This window comes from Rhipicephalus sanguineus, chromosome 2 (genome assembly GCF_013339695.2).
Source record: "Rhipicephalus sanguineus isolate Rsan-2018 chromosome 2, BIME_Rsan_1.4, whole genome shotgun sequence".
NCBI classification, from domain to species: Eukaryota; Metazoa; Arthropoda; class Arachnida; order Ixodida; family Ixodidae; genus Rhipicephalus; species Rhipicephalus sanguineus.
Genome location: NC_051177.1, coordinates 225,588,352 through 225,607,091, shown reverse-complemented (window position 1 = coordinate 225,607,091; position 18,740 = coordinate 225,588,352). Strand labels below are relative to the sequence as shown.

General features: G+C 45.5%; 1 protein-coding gene across 1 annotated transcript in view; it reads left to right on the top strand.

Annotated features, from left to right (window-relative positions):
• The window catches only part of LOC119384135 (nitric oxide synthase-interacting protein), a gene marked incomplete at its 5' end in the record, with an annotated part of 196,891 nt that overhangs the window by 63,656 nt on the left and 114,495 nt on the right, over positions 1-18,740 (top strand). Inside the window, 2 exon segments of the mRNA XM_037652427.2 lie at positions 2,656-2,759; positions 7,908-8,024. Of these exon segments, the coding sequence (XP_037508355.1) occupies positions 2,656-2,759; positions 7,908-8,024 (221 nt within the window).

Sequence of the window (18,740 nt, the reverse complement as noted above, 5' to 3'; positions counted from 1 at the left end):
CGTCAACGCAGCATGTGTCATTGAACAGTACCTGCTTCCAGTCATTGATGATATTATTGCAGCGCTGCGCAAGGGAAATGCCTGCAGCACCCAAGACTTACACAACATCCATAACCAGATTTCATTAGCTGAAGTGTCAAGGAAGTTGACCACCATCAGTACCCACAAAGGGTTCTTTTGGTACAACTGCCTACCTTTTGGTGTGTCATCTGCACCAGCTATCTTCCAGCGCACGATGGAAAATTGGCTTGGTTGTTTAACTGGCATACAAGCATATCTAGATGATGGCGGAAAGGCAAGCCAACAGTGGAAGCAATCTCAAGGCAGTGCTTCAGTGCTTCCAGGATGTGGTGTCGAAATACAGAAGGATAAATGTTCTTTCAGGGATTCGGAAGTATCGTACCCGGGCCACAAAGTAACCAGTGACGGCCTTCATCCACTGGAGAAGAACATGGAGGCTGTGATCATAGAGTTTCTACCATAATACCTAGAGGGAAATCTGGCGCCACCGTTTCTGCGAATTTTTTAAGGCGTTGCCACGATGGGAATGATGGTATATGTGTCTGCGAGGCTTGTGTTGGCCAGTGTTGAGCGAGGCTTCGACTAAAAAGCAGATATGACTGCGCAATTAAAGTTTCTCTAAAAGAAAACTTTTATAATTGGATCTTATTTACGTATATTATATTCTAGAATAAAAGTCCACCCACCTGTACGGCATAACCAAACAACAAAAGAGAAAAACAGACGACAAGCAGTTGCAGAGTGAACGCTGGCTTTGTTGTCTGCATTTCAATTTTAGCGGCCGTTCATTAGTTCTTACGTTTGTAAAATTGTACATCGACGCATAAGTTTCCAAAGTTAAATAAAACTAGTTTCCGTGCAATGATAAAAAATAAATAGTTTACTACGTGCTCCTTCAGTACAAAATCGACCGTTTTAATGCAAGGAAGCCAAACGCGTCTTCGAGGTGTCCGGGCTCTTCATGAATGATGCCAATCTCAATCTAACATACCCCAGCATTCCCATGCCTACAACAGCTCGCAGCGCCAGTTTTCCCTCTAGGTAAGGGTAAGAAATTCTATGGCTGAGATGAAGGCACCAAGTCTGAGGAACGTGAGTGAGCTATGTTCTTACATCGATCTACTCGCTTACTATACAACAAGTTCCTTGTGAGTATAGCAATGATGCTTGCTCTGTTACGACCTGAAGGAAGATTGTCAGTGGAAGTGGACTTCGAGACAGCAACAGGCGTTTGAGCAATCAGAAGAAGCCCTCCGACAAACCAAAATGCCCACTCACTTTGATCCAACCAAGCTATTGCGTCTCGAGTGTGATGCGTGTCCGCGTGGCATGTGAGGGGTCCTTTCCCATCGTGTTGAAGGAGTCGTGAAACCTATAGGAATCCACTTGAGAACACTGACACAGGCGGAGCAGAATTATTCGCAGCTTGAGCGGGAGTCCTTGGCTTTGGTTTTCAGCATATCCAATTTCCGTGTTTACCTGCTGGGGCAGTCTTTCATTCTTGTGACCGATCATAAGTCGTTGGTTGGTTTGTTGCACAAAGATCGACCTACATCTGTTATGGCAGCTGCTCGCATCCAGCGCTGGTCTTTGCTTTTGGGAGCGTACTAATACAGGATGGAGTATAAACCCAGAGGAGACAACCAGAATGCCGATTTTCTCAGCAGACTGCAAAAATTAAAGCGAAAAATTTTTTCTATGCCAACAGCAAAAGAATCTCATGAGCCACCTTCTGCTAATTGTTGTCCTAATGAAAGCAGAGCACAAAAAAGACTGGACAAGAGAGACAAGAAGACAGGATGAGTGCTCACTACCAACTTTTTTTATTAGAAAAATTGAGGAATTTATACAGCTCAGTAAGTCACAGGCACACCTGCGCACACATCAACAAGCAATCTAGTCAAAAGATCTGCTTCAGATTATGGTAAAGCAGCGCAAACCCTTTCCCCCACAAACACACTTATGTTTGGCTGACACAATCTGTGCCCTTATCTTTTATGTGAAACACCTCCAGAAGGTTTCATGCAACAGTTTCCCTACTGCACCCCAGCACTTTCGATTTGAAAAACACAGCCACACACCATGCAGTGTGCAGGAAGATGAGCGTGCCGATTGTTTGTCAGTGCTGACCCATGCTCACGCCAAAAGGGTTTCTTTTTTTTGGCTGAGTTGGTGCTTAGGTTGCTTTCTTCTCCTAGTGCTTCGATTACACTTTCTTCTGTTCTCTTCTGCCCCCCCCCCCTTTTTTTTTCTTTTCTTGCAATGTATTCTGTGCTACAGTCAAGCATACATACCTAAGCAGTCATGCTCACGCGCTTACCCTGCCTGTCTTGTCCTGCGTTTTTTTGCGCTCTGCTTTTATTAAGACTATAAGCCAACTCATCCAGCAAAGCATCCTGTTAATTGTCCTTTTTTGTGAGGCCACTGATGCATTTTATGTTCACCCATTGTGTATTATCACACTGACCAGGGCATGGCTGGGTGCCCACTGAGACATTCCCACTGACAGCATATTCCACATGTGGTTAGTTGCATGCAGTGTATTGATGCACACTATCCGGACAAAATTTGCTTGAAACGTGTCTGTTATTTGCAGGGTAATTGCAAGGCCTGTAAAAACAGATGTTGTTTCAGGTCCAAGTGTGTCCAATATGGTGAATGGTAAGGATGCTCAGCTGCCGAGCTTCTGGGTGCCTAGCCTGACACCGAGTGCCAAGAAGGACAAAGCTGCCAAGCCTGTAAGATCCTTGACTTTTCAGAAATTACTGGCAGTTAAGTGACACTGTTGCAAAAAAGCCTATCAGTGCATTGTAGTGCTTTGTTATCTTCAGCCCTTTTCCAAATCTTGGTTTTTACACTGCCACATCATGCCTCACCTATTTGACATAGTGAAGGTTACAACTTCATGTGTACTGTGACCTTTTCTCTACTTATAACAGTGCATGCTTATCTGCGGTTTCAATATTGTCACGTGGTTGTGACTGTGAAAAACGTGGCAATCAGACTGGCAAAGGCAACGCTCTTCATTGGCCAAATTTGTGCCTGAAAAATCCAGTAACACTCACTGTACAAGCAAGCAAACTCCATAGGTCGGCAAAAAAGTTGGAGCTCACTCAGACTCACGCAAAAAATGTATTCTGCTCTGAGGGCTCACTCGGACTCATACTCACCAAAATTTTTCTCTACCAGACTCACTCGGACTCAGACTCACTAAACCTTTTCTCAACCGGACTCACTCGGACTTAGGCTCACCAACATACTACTCAGCCGGAGTCACTGAGACTCGGGCTTACGGCTTGACTTGAGTCTGAGTGAGCCTGATGAGTTGAGTCATGTGTTCGTGAGCGTGAAACTACCTTTTTTTGATCTTGGTGTCAGCACTCTTTAATGCCAATAGTATCTCAAATAATCGATGCTCTTCGATACGCCTTTTGATCTTATACCTTCAAACACGAGTTATCAGTAATCCAGTAAGGACATTTTTATGAAATCCCCGACTCAAACGAGATATTTTTATCAAGAACTTTCCGTGGAAGAGTTTGAGGGGGGGGGGAGGGAGGAGGATGGGGTTATGGCACCCCTGGCAATTCACATCTCTGACCAATAAATATTGAGGTGGTGCATGAACGTGAGTGCGTTGAGATATGTGTGAGTAGACTTGAGTATAAATGTAAGGTGATCGTTATAAGGCTGACAGTAACGCTGAAGATGAGGAGCTCACTCGGACTCACTCAAGAAATATATTTTGTGACTTCACCATCGAAGCGCATGCCCTACCATTAACATTTGCTATCATGTCACTGGCAGGTTGTAGAAGAGCTTGGTGTACTGGCCCAGACAGTGATGCCGGGCAGAAAGGAAACTGAAGTTGCCATGTGACATGGCAGGCTTTCAGTAGAAATAACTGTCTTGGTGAAAATGTGAAGTTTATGCACGCAACTTTATACTGTGTGTCTACGCTCAATTCAGCCGTTAAGGGGGACCCTGCTTCAGAGACATATTTCGTTATTTTTAGTACTTTTTTATTAAACTCACATCTTATGTCTTTCTATGTCCTGATTTCAAATATGCCATTATTTTTCTATTACAATATGCTGTTTTCAAAATATCAAATATTGCATGTATATTGTTGGGAGCAAGATTTATTTATAAATTGAGAGAGTTATAAAGCAAATCAGCATATCACAATAACCTGCAATGAATACTGTATGCAATAAAACAAGAATGGATGTTCTAGGCCCATTTGAACAAAAGTTATGGTATGCTGAACTTTCCCAGGTTGATCCCAGTTTGACCAAGCTCAACATTGCCCACTTGCCAAATGTTCAACATACCATAACTTTAGTTCAAATGGGCCTAGAACATTCATTCTTCTTTTACTGCATACAGTATTTATTCCAGGTTACTGTGATATGCTGATTTACTTGATAACTCTCACAGTTTAGAAATAAAGCCTGCTCCTAACAATACAAAAACTATTTAATAGTTTCAAAACTACATATAGTATTAGAACAATAATTACATGTTTGAAATCAGCATGTAAAAATGCATAAGTTGTGAAAGTTTCATAACGATATGCTCAAAAACAAAAAAACATGTTTCAGAAGCAGGGTCTCCCCTTAAAGGGACACTAAAGATCCAAACGATTTTTCTCGCATTAGTAAAGTAAGTCTTCCACGATACCAAAAACACCACGATTTCTGCGCGAAGATGCTTAATAAGTGAGAAAACGCGCAAAAAGAAAATACAGGTGGCGACGCCACCTTGGAATTCCCGCACCATTTGCCGTGACATCACATATTTTTGACGGCGCCTGCTTGGGCCTACGTAGTTCCTAATCGGTTAAATCGAAGTACATTGTCCTCTTAGGGGGCCAGAGACTTCACATAACGAGTTTGTGGAAATTTCGTTGAGCCAGGGGTGCCAAAATACTTTAAATGGTCTTTGAATTCTTTTACGTCACGAATTGCAAAGTTCGGCGCGAAATTTAAAAATGAAACTTTGAACTTAATTTTCTCCTCTAATAATAAACCCATGGTGGTGAAATAAACTACACAAGAGTTTTCAGAACACACTTTATCAATCTAAACCAATTCATTGTTTCTCTTTAGTGTCCCTTTAATTCTGCATGTTGAGTTTTCTGGCCAGGAGGGGTGAGGGGGGACCCTGCAAAACAGTGCCAACTGCCCTCTACTGTGAAATTACATCATCAAAACAGGTAAAAATATTTGCTGAATGTTATGGAGTCAGAAAATATATAATCAGTGAAATTACAAGTTTTTGTGAGATGCAAACCTTTTATGTGAAGATCGATTGCATCAATCACGGTAAGCAGTGCATGTGTGTACTTAGAACGTTTCATTCTAGTTACGTTATTTTACAAAAATATTATGGGGCTATTTGTTCGGACTTCCAACACATTTTACGCAGGGCACTTATGTTTGAATATTATACAACGGTCAGGATATATCAACAATTCCAGCCGCTGCAGGGGCCTGTGGGATTTCGCTGGGAAAGCTTCGTGAAATACTATCCAGGTGCATCGGTGCTGCTTCTCAACTGTTAAAGAACCTGTCTGAATGAAACGCAAAGCCTTTCATTCTCGCTGCTTTCTGAGCGCGGTGTTGCAATTCGGACGTAATATACCAATTATTTATTAACTCCTCTATTTAATTGCCGTCAACGAAGCAAAAGCTTAACGAGCTTGTCCATAAAGTGAGATAACTGATATTTATTCTCCAACCAAAGTTACGAAAACACGTAAAAGCCCGACGTTTCGGAACCAGCTTGGTTCCTTCCTCAGGGGGGACTGCGGCGGCTTGGCAGCGGCCTCTTTAAGGCACTCTTGCGGCGGTTAACAACCCCACGCATTACCGCGGAGCGTAGCCCATGCGCATACACTGGGGGGAGAGTTCCGAGGGAACGATTGATATTTTGAGTGGCCCTCTGTATGTGCCACGACTTCAGTAGCAACCTCCTCCTCCACTTGGTTTCACTTTCCAGGATGGCCGTTCCGTCGAAGTCTATTTTGTGGTCAAACGTCTCGGCGTGCTCGGCGACGGCGCTGCGTTCTTTGTTGAGTTTACGGACGTCGTTGACGTGTTGCCTAATTCGTTCGGGGAAGTTTTTGGTCTCGCCGATGTACGACGAGGGGCAATCGGCGCACGGTATTTTGTAAACAACGCCGGGAGCCCTGTCGGGAACGCGTCTCGGTCCCATACGTCCAGGGAGCCAGCGAGGCGTTGGCCCGGATTTTTAGAAAAGAAGGTGTACACATCGCGCACGTGCCTTCATGCACGCTGGGCCGCTTCCTTCCCCGCCCGAAAGACCGACCAACAAAGGACAGGGCTCCCGGCGTTGTTTACAAAATACCGTGCGCCGATTGCCCCTCGTCGTACATCGGCGAGACCAACTTCCCCGAACGAATTAGGCAACACGTCAACGACGTCCGTAAACTCAACAAAGAACGCAGCGCCGTCGCCGAGCACGCCGAGACGTTTGACCACAAAATAGACTTCGACGGAACGGCCATCCTGGAAAGTGAAACCAAGTGGAGGAGGAGGTTGCTACTGGAGTCGTGGCACATACAGAGGGCCACTCAAAATATCAATCGTTCCCTCGGAACTCTCCCCCCAGTGTATGCGCATGGGCTACGCTCCGCGGTAATGCGTGGGGTTGTTAACCGCCGCAAGAGTGCCTTAAAGAGGCCGCTGCCAAGCCGCCGCAGTCCCCCCTGAGGAAGGAACCAAGCTGGTTCCGAAACGTCGGGCTTTTACGTGTTTTCGTAACTTTGGTTGGAGAATAAATATCAGTTATCTCAGTTTACTTACCCAACCAGACAGACTTCTGTCTAATGTTTACCTTCAATGTCCATAAAGTGTAACAGCGTATACTTCACCGTGCAACCCGAATGCCAGTGTTGCATTGAAATTTCCGACGTCATCGCAATAGTTATTTTTGGTAGTAAAAAAAGTATGTGTGGAAAATTTACGCAGCTTGAAGCATCAGAGAAAGCTGCACTGAATAACAGATGAGAAGTGTATCGTGAGGCAATGTCGGGCAACCTGATGTCACGGGTATAGGAGATGTAGAGATTATATAGGATATATAGGCTGTGCGCAGGAAAGCGAGGATCAGTGAGGTCACGTTTCGGGAGATTATATATATATATAGTATATACATATATATATATTTATATACACACACACACACACATTTATGTGTGCATATATTTCTTTTGTTAAGCATGGCGGAACTGCTCCCGATTAGCAACTTTAAAACTTGCGTTCGTAAATGAGTGACAGGCAACTGCTCCACAAGGCTGATTTGCCGCTTCAAAGTGAGGTTTTAGCTGCTCCAGAAGCTGCACCAAAGTGACTTTGGTCGATCACATCACTGATACTCGGTAAAATGAAATGCAAAGGATCGGACAAAAAAGGTGAGACAGATGGGACGGGCGCTTACCCAGCATTTCTGTAACAGCTAGAAGCGTACAGAGAAATCCTGCCTGTTGCGACCGTGCTTCTTGGAGCATTTCCACTGACTTGTGTGTGCAAGACTTTAAAAGGGGCTGACCTGCAGCATGATTTGGCGATGCCCCTTTTAATCACTTTGGAATGTGAGAAATCAAAGGGTAGAGTGGCTTTCTTCGTCCTTGGCAAGAAGCACTCTTCCTGTGTGTCCCGTTTTTTGTGCTACATTTTACAAAATTTTCTATTTCATGACAATAAGGACATGCATTGAGTGTTTCTGTTACAGACTTAACAATGTTCAGGCTGTTGAGTCATGTGCTGATTTCAGGGACACGTTTATCTTGTGGCTGCTTAAGCTGTGCAGCTCAGCCAACATATGTGAGCATAAATTTAGAATCTGTGCCCACTTTTCAGAGGAACGTTGTGCTTTGCCCCATGAGTGGAAACCCAATCAAAGCCAAGGACCTGATTCCGATCAAGTTCACACCTGTTGTGGACCCTGATGAGAAGGCATCCCTCATTACCAAAAAGGCAAGCATGTCTGGTTTCATCATTCTTTGCGGGCGCTCCTCAAATGGCAAAATGTGCAACTCTTAGAGAGGCAGTTTGTGCTGTTTGCTCCAAAGGTGCTTGTGTTGTTCCCTTTTGTGTGTGCACTGTTTGTCGCCAATATGCCTTTTGGATTTTACCCCAGCACAGTTCTTGGATTAATTTTTCTTGCCACCTTTATATACATGTTCACTGTCTCCCAGTCATTAGTGATTGGTGGATGACGTGAAACCAAAATCAGCATGAAAAAACTCTTGCTTAAAGGTTGTGTGATGTAGATACGATCACACATCCTAAGATTTTCTGTGTTGCTGGAGACACCCTTAGTTTGAGTGGTCAGTGGAAATTGAGAATGCTAAGAAGAAAGGCAAAAAATATTAAGGCATTGAGGCCCAAGACCCAAAAAGGGTCGGCGCAACACAGACAAAACGAAGGCGCTGACATGTGAACTAGTGCGTCGTCGTCTGCTTCTTTCTGCAGATGGATGAAGCGTGCGACATAACCCTCCTACCGAAAGAGTGTCGTCTCGATGTTAAACAATGCAGTCAAACATGAAAACCTAGTGTCCGGAAAACGATGAATATCACAATGTGTGGTATGGTTTTAACAGCACCACGCGCACAGTCTCTGGTCGCTGCTGTGGGCATTGTGGTGTTTGGCTTCTGTCCAGAGGAACTTCATTATTGACATCGTTCTCTAGCTGCAGCTCTTTGTTAAGGGCCGAAGTACTGATGGTGAATTTTTCCAGAAAGACCTTTGCATTGCACGGAGGTCCAAACTAACGCTTGGTCACTTGTTCAGGGATGCAACAGCTGCGCCAATTGCGCCATTTTGATACAATTTCGTTTTTCTGCGCTGAGCTGCGCCAAAACCGCGATATTTGTCGAAATTGCGCCACGCTGCGCCAAAACGCCCCAGGAGCCGCAAATTTTTTTTCGGTTGCGCTAGTTTTAGCCTGGTTTTAGCGCGGAACGAAGCCCGCATTGGCGACCTAATGTTGGAAGAGGCACCTATCCAATCCGATCCAGTGGCGCTTGACTCAAACATGACGTTTATCTGTTTATCTGTTCTGGCGGGTTTGCTGGTGGGCCAATGGGCTTAAATGTAGTTTTTACTCCTGGTTCAAACGCTCCTTCAACATGAGCAAAGGTCATGTTGAAAAGGTCATTCAACATGAGCAAAGGTCAGCGGCCATTTAATGTGGAAGCACCGCGTAAGGTTAACTGGCAAGCGGGCCGTTTGACGCGTGCTGCAAATCTTAGTGGGGATGTCGTTATTGTTAGGTGGAGTCTGGTTCAAGGCTGCCTTTGTTCAACTAGCAGTGCTCACGTGCACGAATGCGCGGGTTGTATATGCAGCAAAGTCTTTTTAAATGTACTGACGAGTAAAGTGTTGTTTAGAGAAGTGCTACACACGAAAACCTTGACCGCCTTAGCCGAACGAGTTCGTCAAGGTCCCCCCAACTCGCAGTGAGGCCGACACCACAATCAGGGATTTTTGCGCCAAGCTGAGCCAAAACCGTGAAATTGGTTAAAATTGCGCCACGCTGCACTAAAATGCCTGACCAGCTTAAAATTTTCTCAGTTGCGCAAATTTGAGCAAGAAATGGAGGCCGCGTTGGTCATCTGCAGTGTGGGCATCGTCATCCAATACAGACGCGCAGACCTTAACCCCTCGCGAAAGAAAAAAAAAAAAAACTCAGTTTCACCGCAAGGACGAAGCAATGAATGCGATAGCAACAAATTGTAATGTTATACGAAGTGAGGCTGGCAGCAAACTCTTTTGTATTCGATCTCGCGTAACTCTACAAAACGTTGGTGTAAGAGAATATGGCCGCTCCAAGGAAAGATGCTCTTTCTGCACAGTGTCTTCGCATTGAGAGCGCAGCACGTAGCAGGATATACGAGCCGCCCGCTGATGGCTGCCGAGATAGCGCGCGCGCCAGCGATCGCGACCGTGGCCTTAGAATCAAAGTTCAAAGTTGCTACTCGAGCGACAGACCCCCCCGCCCCCCCCGCCCTCTTCTCGCGTCTTTTCATGCTCGTTCAAGACGGGCGGGGCGTTTCCTCTATGCTTTGATGGCAGGCTTCCCGAGCGGAGTGGTGTTATCGCATACGCCCTCCGAGCGACGGAGATGGGCTGGCTCGTTTAATATCTGCTTCAGCCGCGTTCGTCGCCCGCATTCGCGCGCTTTTACCCGCGGTAGAACATACTATGCACAGGGATATATTATCAGTTTGGACTTTATACGGGAGATGAGGGGAAAAACTCGTCGAGAGTGTCCATATAGTTATCGCAATAGAAAAGGACAGTAGTTCTCAAATTTCCTGATGCTTGTTTTATTGCGTGCAGAACGCTTTTTAAGCCACTTTTGCCGCAGTACACTGGTGTCCTGCGGAAAAGCATACTGAGATATAGAATGGGCTATTAGTACTAGCTGTCAGGGACACAGCACATTTTGTTCCTTAATTACTCATACGTGCACGCGCTGTGTAATTACGAGTACTAGTATAATCGCTGACGTCTGCAAAATCATTGGCAATCATTTGGAGCTGCTGTGTATGGCGTTTATGCGGCCTTGAGGAACAGTAGACAAAAGCGTATGCCAGATTTCTTTTTTCGCTACCCCCACTTGGCTCCTGCTTTACGAATCTCCCAAATTTCCATGTTGCCAGGTTCGCAGGTCCACATTAGCATTTCCAGTGCCGGTCGAATTATTCGACAGGTCCTGCAAATGCTAATGTGGACTTAGTCATTGTTCGCACTGTGGGGTGGCCCAACACACTGCTTATATTGAAATAGCAGTGTTCACGTGCACTGTGCTCGAATTAGCTGATGTTGAATGGTTTTTACATATTTTCGTTTTCTTTTCTAAAAATAAGCCTTCTTTGTTATACTGCTCCAAATTTGGGATTTCGGGCTAAAAAATTCAGGTTTTCTTTTCGCAACCTGCTCCAAATTTGTGTTTTTGTGCTCCAAAAGCAACATTTTGCTGCTCCAAAAATTGCTCCAAATCCTATTTTGGCTGTTGCATCCCTGCTTGTTTGGAACTTGACTTGTCTGTGGCAGAAATATTAGGTGTGCATAAATGCCCTTTTGTTTATTGATGTTCACACACTTGTGTGTGGCAGAAATATTAGTGCCGTGCATCGATGCCCTTTTGTTTATTGACGTTCACACAAGCCAGCTAGCATGCTTCCTTGGTGCACAATGCACAAAAAAAACACTCAGTGTCTTCATCAAGATTGTCAGTGTTGTCTCATGGGAGCATTGCATCCAACATTGTTAGGGCATCACTGCTGTATAGAAGACGAAACGGCATGAAGCGTGTGGTCTCTTGTGTAATGGTATTGTGCGCGAACGTTACGTAAGGCAGTACCTCTTCCCAGGTCTTGTGCTGTACGTTTATGTACATAGACAGCATATCAGTCATCGTTTTCTTCAGCCTTTCAGTCAAGCCATTTGTCTGTGGGGATAGTTTGTCGTTGTGCGATGCATGGTGTAACTTACTTAGTTGGAAGACGTGTTCAAGTAGGGTCATTCCACGCCAAACGTCCCAGACATTGCGCTCGACCCTCTCCAATTGTATTGTAAAAAATTGTGGACGTTCATATCAGTGCACTATTTGCCCTCGGTAAGTATTTTTTAGAAAAAAAATTTTTCTTGTCTGTTACAGTGATTTGAATTTTGCCGTAGTGGGTGAAACATAGGTTGCGAAAAAAATACTCTAAAAAATACAATACTTTATGGAACGCCTTAAATATCTGCTGTTTACTTGAAAAGGAATGGCACTATCTTATTATCACCCATTGACGACCACTACTTTGTCTCACGATGTGCTTTGTGGTGAAGCAATGCTGCAATTCTGTGCCCATTTTGATTATTTTTTAAAAATTCTACGAATATTACAGACAAAATAGGACTATATCACATGGCTGGATAGTTGGCAGTAAGTGTGTCAAAAAAGTATTGAAGTCGATGACCGAGTAGTTTCGAATAGGAAGGGGCGCAAACATTGAAAAATGTGTGAAATGCTCCACGTTCAGGCACATGTAGAGTGGTGATGCAGTCCAAGTAAAAATGCATGCTTGGTCTCGTTGGGAAGAGTAAACAAAGGAGATTTATTTGTGTAAGTTTAATCGGAGTGTTTTTTGTTTTTGGCGAGAAACAAAAATTTATGTTGAGCGTTCGCGGCGTGCCTGGGCGTGGGCCCGTAGGTCCGCTTCACTGCGCCGCCACTGTTCCTTGGGGCAACGGAAGTATGCAGCGCCCACGCGGGTGACACTATCGTGTGCTGCTGTGAGTTTTCACGTTTCGACACGCATTCTTCGGCATTCCGCAGTACCGCCGACGAAGTATCAGGGAAAACGAGGGATGGTTCGTTTAAAATATATTATTATGTAATAAAAGTGGCTAACTGGCACCGGGAATACACTTATAATTCCTTTTTATGGGCAGCTCGCTTGAACGTGACTCGCGCCATTCGTGCCTCGGAGCCGAATGGTGCTACGTATTCTTACGCTCGGATCTTCGGCAGAGGTGAACTTTGCTCCGGTGATCGCGTCGCCGAGCGAGCACGCGGCACTCGAAGGTTCGTCTTTCGGCCGCATCCCTTGGCAGCGCGTAAGATAAACATTGCGAATGGTGAGTATACTGCTATCGTGTCATATTTTAGACGGAGAGCCTGTGCGACGGAAACCGAAAGCGATAAATATACAGAAGGACGAAGCCGCCTTTAAGGCGGCTTCATCCTTTTAAATGTCTATCGCCTTCGCTTAGTAATCGCAAGGCGATTACTAAGATGAAAGCATCTCATGCAGCGTAGCAGAAAGTTGAGCTCTCAGCAAGGTTTGAGTCTACAATCTCCCTCAAAGATACGCGCACGTTTCACCTTTTCGTGCCATCATCACTGACCACTCTTAATACCGAGCTCACCACCTACTCAGCAACACAGGCATTTCAAGTGGCGAAGACCATACGTCGGCAACGGAAGTAAGAACTGCAACCTCCGCAGAGATCGAAAACACAACCCAAGCTCTGCGCCTGTCGTACGTGTGCATGCAGTGACGTGGCAATGAAATCGTGCTCTCCTCCGACTACTAACCGGCAGCCTTTAGTGCCCTTCCGAAACATTCTGCCAGCCATATACACTGTTTGCAAGTTTTCAGCAACGTGAAAACTCACAGTAGCACACGATCGTGCCACCCGCGTGGGCGCTGCATACTTCCGTTGCCCCAAGGAACAGTGGCGACGCAGTGAAGCGGACTTACGGGCCCGCGCTCAGGCACGCCGCGAATGCTCAACATAAAATTTTGTTTCTCGCCAAAAACGAAAAACACTCCGATTAAACTTTCACAAATAAATCTCCTTTGTTTACTCTTCCCAACGAGACCAAGCGTGCATTTTTACTTGGACTGCATCACCACGCTACATGGGCCTGAACGTGGAGCATTTCACACATTTTTCAATGTTTGCGCCCCTTCCACATTGAAACTACGCGGTCATCGACTTCAATACTTTTTTGACACGCTTAATGCCAACTATCCAGCCATGTGATATAGTCCTATTTTGTCTGTAATATTCGTAGAATTTTTAAAAAATAATCAAAATGGGCGCAGAATGGCAGCATTGCTTCACCACAAAGCACATCGTGAGACAAAGTAGTGGTCATCAATGGGTGATAAGATAGTGCCATTCCTTTTCAAGTAAACAGCAGATATTTAAGGCGTTCCGTAAAGTATTGTATTTTTTAGAGTATTTTTTCGCAACCTATGTTTCACCCACTATGGCAAAATTCAAATCACTGTAACAGACAAGAAAATTTTTTTTTCCGAAAAATACTTTCCGAGGGCAAATAGTGCACTGATATGAACGTCCACAATTTTTTACAATACAATTGGAGAGGGTCGAGCGCAATGTCTGGGACGTTTGGCGTGGAATGACACAGTACCCTTTCCGTAAATGCTGTTCCTCGATATGTGATGATGCACAGTAGAGTGCCATGGCATAGCGCAACATTTTGTATGAAAAACTGTGCGTTTGGGAATAGTTTCAGTGGGGCGGGTTCTGTAGCAATGATTATCCACTTGTTTTCTGAAGACAACAAGTGAAACAGGTTCAGGAGGTCCATGCCGACTTGATCATTGGGTGTTCTAGTTGGATTGATAGGGTTGAGTAATCTTGCATGCTTCTCAGCTGGTGACTTTCTGTACTTATTAAGGCACGGCAGGACAGAGGCCTTGAATAACTGTTTAATCGAGAGCCTGAAGTCAACTGCTCGGCGGCTTCTCTTGCTCTCCCTCGAAGCACGAACCCCTGGAGCAACTGGAAATGGGTGAGAGGAAAGCAGCACCTCGGTGCAAGCATGGGCGCGAAGCGAAGTCTGGTCGGCTCTGCTCTGGCTCGTGGTTGTGGTTGCGCTGGCGGCACAGGCAATGGAGGCGGTATATGACGCTTTCAATGCTGGCTTTCACGACAGGCCTGAATGTACCGTTTAACCAAGTGGAAAGCTTCAATCAGGAGTAAGACTTGTGTACCCTAGCGATGGTTCGGGTAATGCCTAGCGTTGTGAAGTATGGGGTTGTCGTACCTCTGGTGCACACCTAGGAGATACGGGTCGTGGTATCCCACCGCTGTCACCACTGTTGAGAACTTGCCCAAGTTCTATGGGTAGGGTGTCGTAGTGAGCTGCAAGGCTGACGAGCCAGCATAGCCGAGGTCAGACTTTCACTTAGAGGTCGAGCAAGGAGACAAGCGCTTTGTCAAATGATAACAAAGTTATAGCAGGTGAAAGGTTTCGCTGTATACCCTTGCAGTTTTTTAACAGTACGTGTTGCAGGAGTGCAGAGCGTGGGTATTGGTAGCGTCTAATATTCTTGGAAGGTAACAAGATCTGCCGACGATGCTCAAGCGCACAAAGCACACCAACTGCGAGTGCCATCTGCTACCCTGAAGCCCAAAAAGAGCGACATCAGTGTGCGTGTCTCTGCCTCCTAGACACTCACGCTTTCCAGGTGGATGTGTATGGCATTCATAAAAAACCAAACAAACAAGTGGACCGATAACGCAGCAGAAAGCACTGGTATCGAATGTGCCTAGCAGAACAGCACAGCTGAGGACACTTGCACTTGGCTGTGCATAGCGAGCATGCACATACTCTTGACCATTTCCCTGATGGGCTCCGTTGTACAGCGCTGTTTACTTAAAGTTTACTTAAAGATATATTGAAGTAAACACCATACCACACAGCACTTGCAGATCAGTGTGCTTTGTGGGCTTGTACATTGTTGGCAGGTCTTGTTAACTTTCGAGAATATTGGATGCTACTACATCCCTTGCTCAGTGCTCCTACGATACTGTTACAAAATTGCAAGGGTGCAAGGGTGCCAGCTTGACAGAGTCGGCTGGGGCGACTGTCTCTAACAAGGGGCCAGCATGGCCTTAAATAACATGTCGTCCGTTGTCTTGCGTCCCCTCTACGGTGGTCAGGACATGGTCCACCTTGTCCTCCCACTTCAAAGAAGTCCTCCTACATAGGCGGGGCATTGACCATTCGTCGAAAGCCGGCACGTCACGGCACGACGCTGTCGAAGACAGTCTAGTTCCCACAACTGAAGCCTGAGGAAATCCAGCTGCATAGGTGGGGTGTTAACAGTTCGTTGTAGGCCGGCACTGCACGGTTGAAAAAGGATCTGTTCCCACGGGACCGCAGCTTAATGGCATTAATGGGGGAGACAAGAGTTCGCCAAAAGTCTCTAGACTGACCAGTCTTCCGGTGGGAAGAAGGTTTGCACGAGGGCAGGGGATCTGGCATAACAGCAGATGGCCAGGCGGAAGTTCATCGTGGCAAGCAAACAGAATTTCATCACGAAGCTCTGCTGGTATGACCAATAGATAAGCTTTGTTGCTGGCGGCAGCATTCTTGTGCAACATGCTGTGTCGCACAAAAAAAGCTGACAATCTGTGAGGTTTGTGTGGGGACTGTCTACATTGCAACTCTCTAGGTGTTCAACTGTAGGTCACAATCCAGCTTTTTTTTTGTTCACTGCCCTATAGGTAAGTCTGTCATGCTTATGGCAGCAAGGAAAGTGCAGTCATCGTTGAGGTTTTGATTGGCAGGTTAAACAGGTGCGACGTGCCCGTGTGTTCCTGTGTGCTACCTGGCTAATTTACGATGGGGACGTCGTATTCCTGCAGGCGTAGACTCCCCCGTGCTAGTCGTCCAGAAGGGTATCTTAGGTTCCCCAACAAGCACGGCGAGTGAAGATTTGTCACTACCCTGAATGGGCAGCCATTGAGGTAAGGCCAAAACTTAGCAGTTGCTCATACAACGGCAAGGCAGTCCTCCGTGGTACTGTAGATGGACTCCAGGCGTGATAGGGTGCTATTTGCATAAGCAGTTATCCTTTCAACACCCTCCTGCTGCTGTACGAGTACCACACCCACACCAATGTGATTGGCATCTTTATGAATGTCTGTTTTGGCTTCTTCGTCGAAGCGCCCAAGAACAGGTAGTGACGCAAGGCAATGTTGGAGCTCAGTGAAAGCCATTTTTTGTTCAGTGCTCCCAACGAACAGCGATTTGTCTCTAGTGAGTTGGGTAAGTGGTTTGGCAATTTTCGAAGACTAGCCTATAAAGCGCTGGTAGTATGTGCATAGTACAAGGGAACGCCTAACACATTTCCTGTTGACAGTGGTGCAAAAGGCCTCTGAAGCGGCGGGCCTTCCACGCTTATAACATGTCCAAGGGACTTCAGTTCTTTCTAACTGAAGTGGCATTTCTGAGGCTTTAATGTGAGATTTAGCCCATAAGATTGCCTCGAGTACTTGTACTTGTAGTCGCTTAAGATGTTTGGAAAAGATGTTTGAAGTTGCTCTTCCACACTTTGCATCAAATGATACAGCTTCTTGTCTTTGGATGTGCTAGGATCAGCTCGCTTGAAGAGATGTACCATATCTTCCACATACATAGCCATGCTTCCATTAGGCATCTGAATGTGGGACTGGAGGGCACATTGTGCTTGCTGTTCATAATCAGGCCTGGAGTAAGTGCCCATAAGCTTGCGAAGGAACTCGTGCCATGTCTTCATGGTTCTGGAATCAGGTGTGAGCGCCATCCAGAAGACTGAGTTACGCATTTCTAAGCTTCACTTGTTCGTCCCACCTGTTGAAGTCTGTTACGTGCTTGAAATTGGCCAGCGTGTATTCCACATCATCAAGAAAGCTGCCATGGAAAGGACTGTTTTGGAACGGGTAATGAGCAAGGGTTGTAGCAATGGTGGTAGCCTCTGTAGCTCTCGACATTCTGGTTGCACTCTGAAGCACAAACTAGAGGGTCAGTTCCTGAATTCTCCGGATGGCACGGTGTACTGGCATAAGCTCCAGTTTCTGGCTAACATTAATGCTGCTGGGAGGGCTGCATTGCATAGATCGAGAATTACCCAGTACCTCTAGCAGTGAAATGTCACATTCAAAAGAAAGACAATGTTCACAAAATGAAGGGGTTGAGGCCCGAGTCCTAGATAGGGTCGGCACAGCACAGGCAAAACTAAGGCGCATGAACTACTGCGTCTTTGTCTGCTTTTTTCTTGCATGTGGATTGAGCAAGTTGCAACATTTGTCATCTTTGCATGCCGATTGTGCCAATGGTTCGCTCAATTTCGTCAACAAGGATGATGATCACAAACTGGTGCCTACGAGCTGCACTCTAAATAGAGTGCACGATGTCACGTCATTGTGACTTTGAAGAATGCAGCAGTCAGACCGGTACAAACTGAATTATTTATTGGCCCTCAAAGGAAGTAATACTCGCCGTACGATGATAGCAGCAAGCACAGTGGTCGACCATTGATAACTTCATCTTCTGTGAAATGCATTAGATTTTATACATGCATCATAGTGCATGCCTGCGTTCTTGCTTGTGCTTGCATTTAACTAAATGCATCATGCAGGCAATCTGAGTAGAGTATTTGGAAACATTCGAGAAGGTTCCCATTCACTCAAGCACTGCCGACTGGTAACACCTGTTAAAGTTTTAGATGGTGAGACCTGGTCACTATGAAAAAGGAAAACAAGGACTTGTGTAAATATGGTGTTACTGCCCCAAGTGAAAGGCTCTTATGAAGTGCACACTGTTGTTATGCATTGTGCTGCGTATATACATTAAAACCTCAATAATTTGAAGGCCATCAGACCACGAAATTCTTCAAATTAAGCAGATTTTGAAATAACCAAAATGAAGAGAAAAAGCAAGAACCTGCCACAGAATGAAATTACATTTATGTTCCATGTCAGAGAAAGGTTGCTTGCAATAATCAGCGATGTTGGATTGCTTGGTGTGGTAGTTAGCTGCCCCATTTGCCATATTCTCCAGCTTGCTCGCAACACTTAGCATTTCTTACGGTAGAATAGCGCAAATACCACGACGAGAGAAGATGGGAGATGAACAAGCGCAAACTATCAACTGATTTTATTCGAAAAGCACACACATATATAAACGAGCAAATTCATAGTCACGAGTCACCTTAGCAAACATTAAACTCGTTCAAGTAATCTACCTCTGTGGCATGCAACATGATAGATGGCCTCGCTACGCATGCCTCACCCGATCTGTTAATGAAAAAGGCCTCCTCAATTTCTCGCGCAACCTTCTCTTTTAATCTTGAGAGCACTTTAGCTTCTGATAGCAAGGGTGCGCAG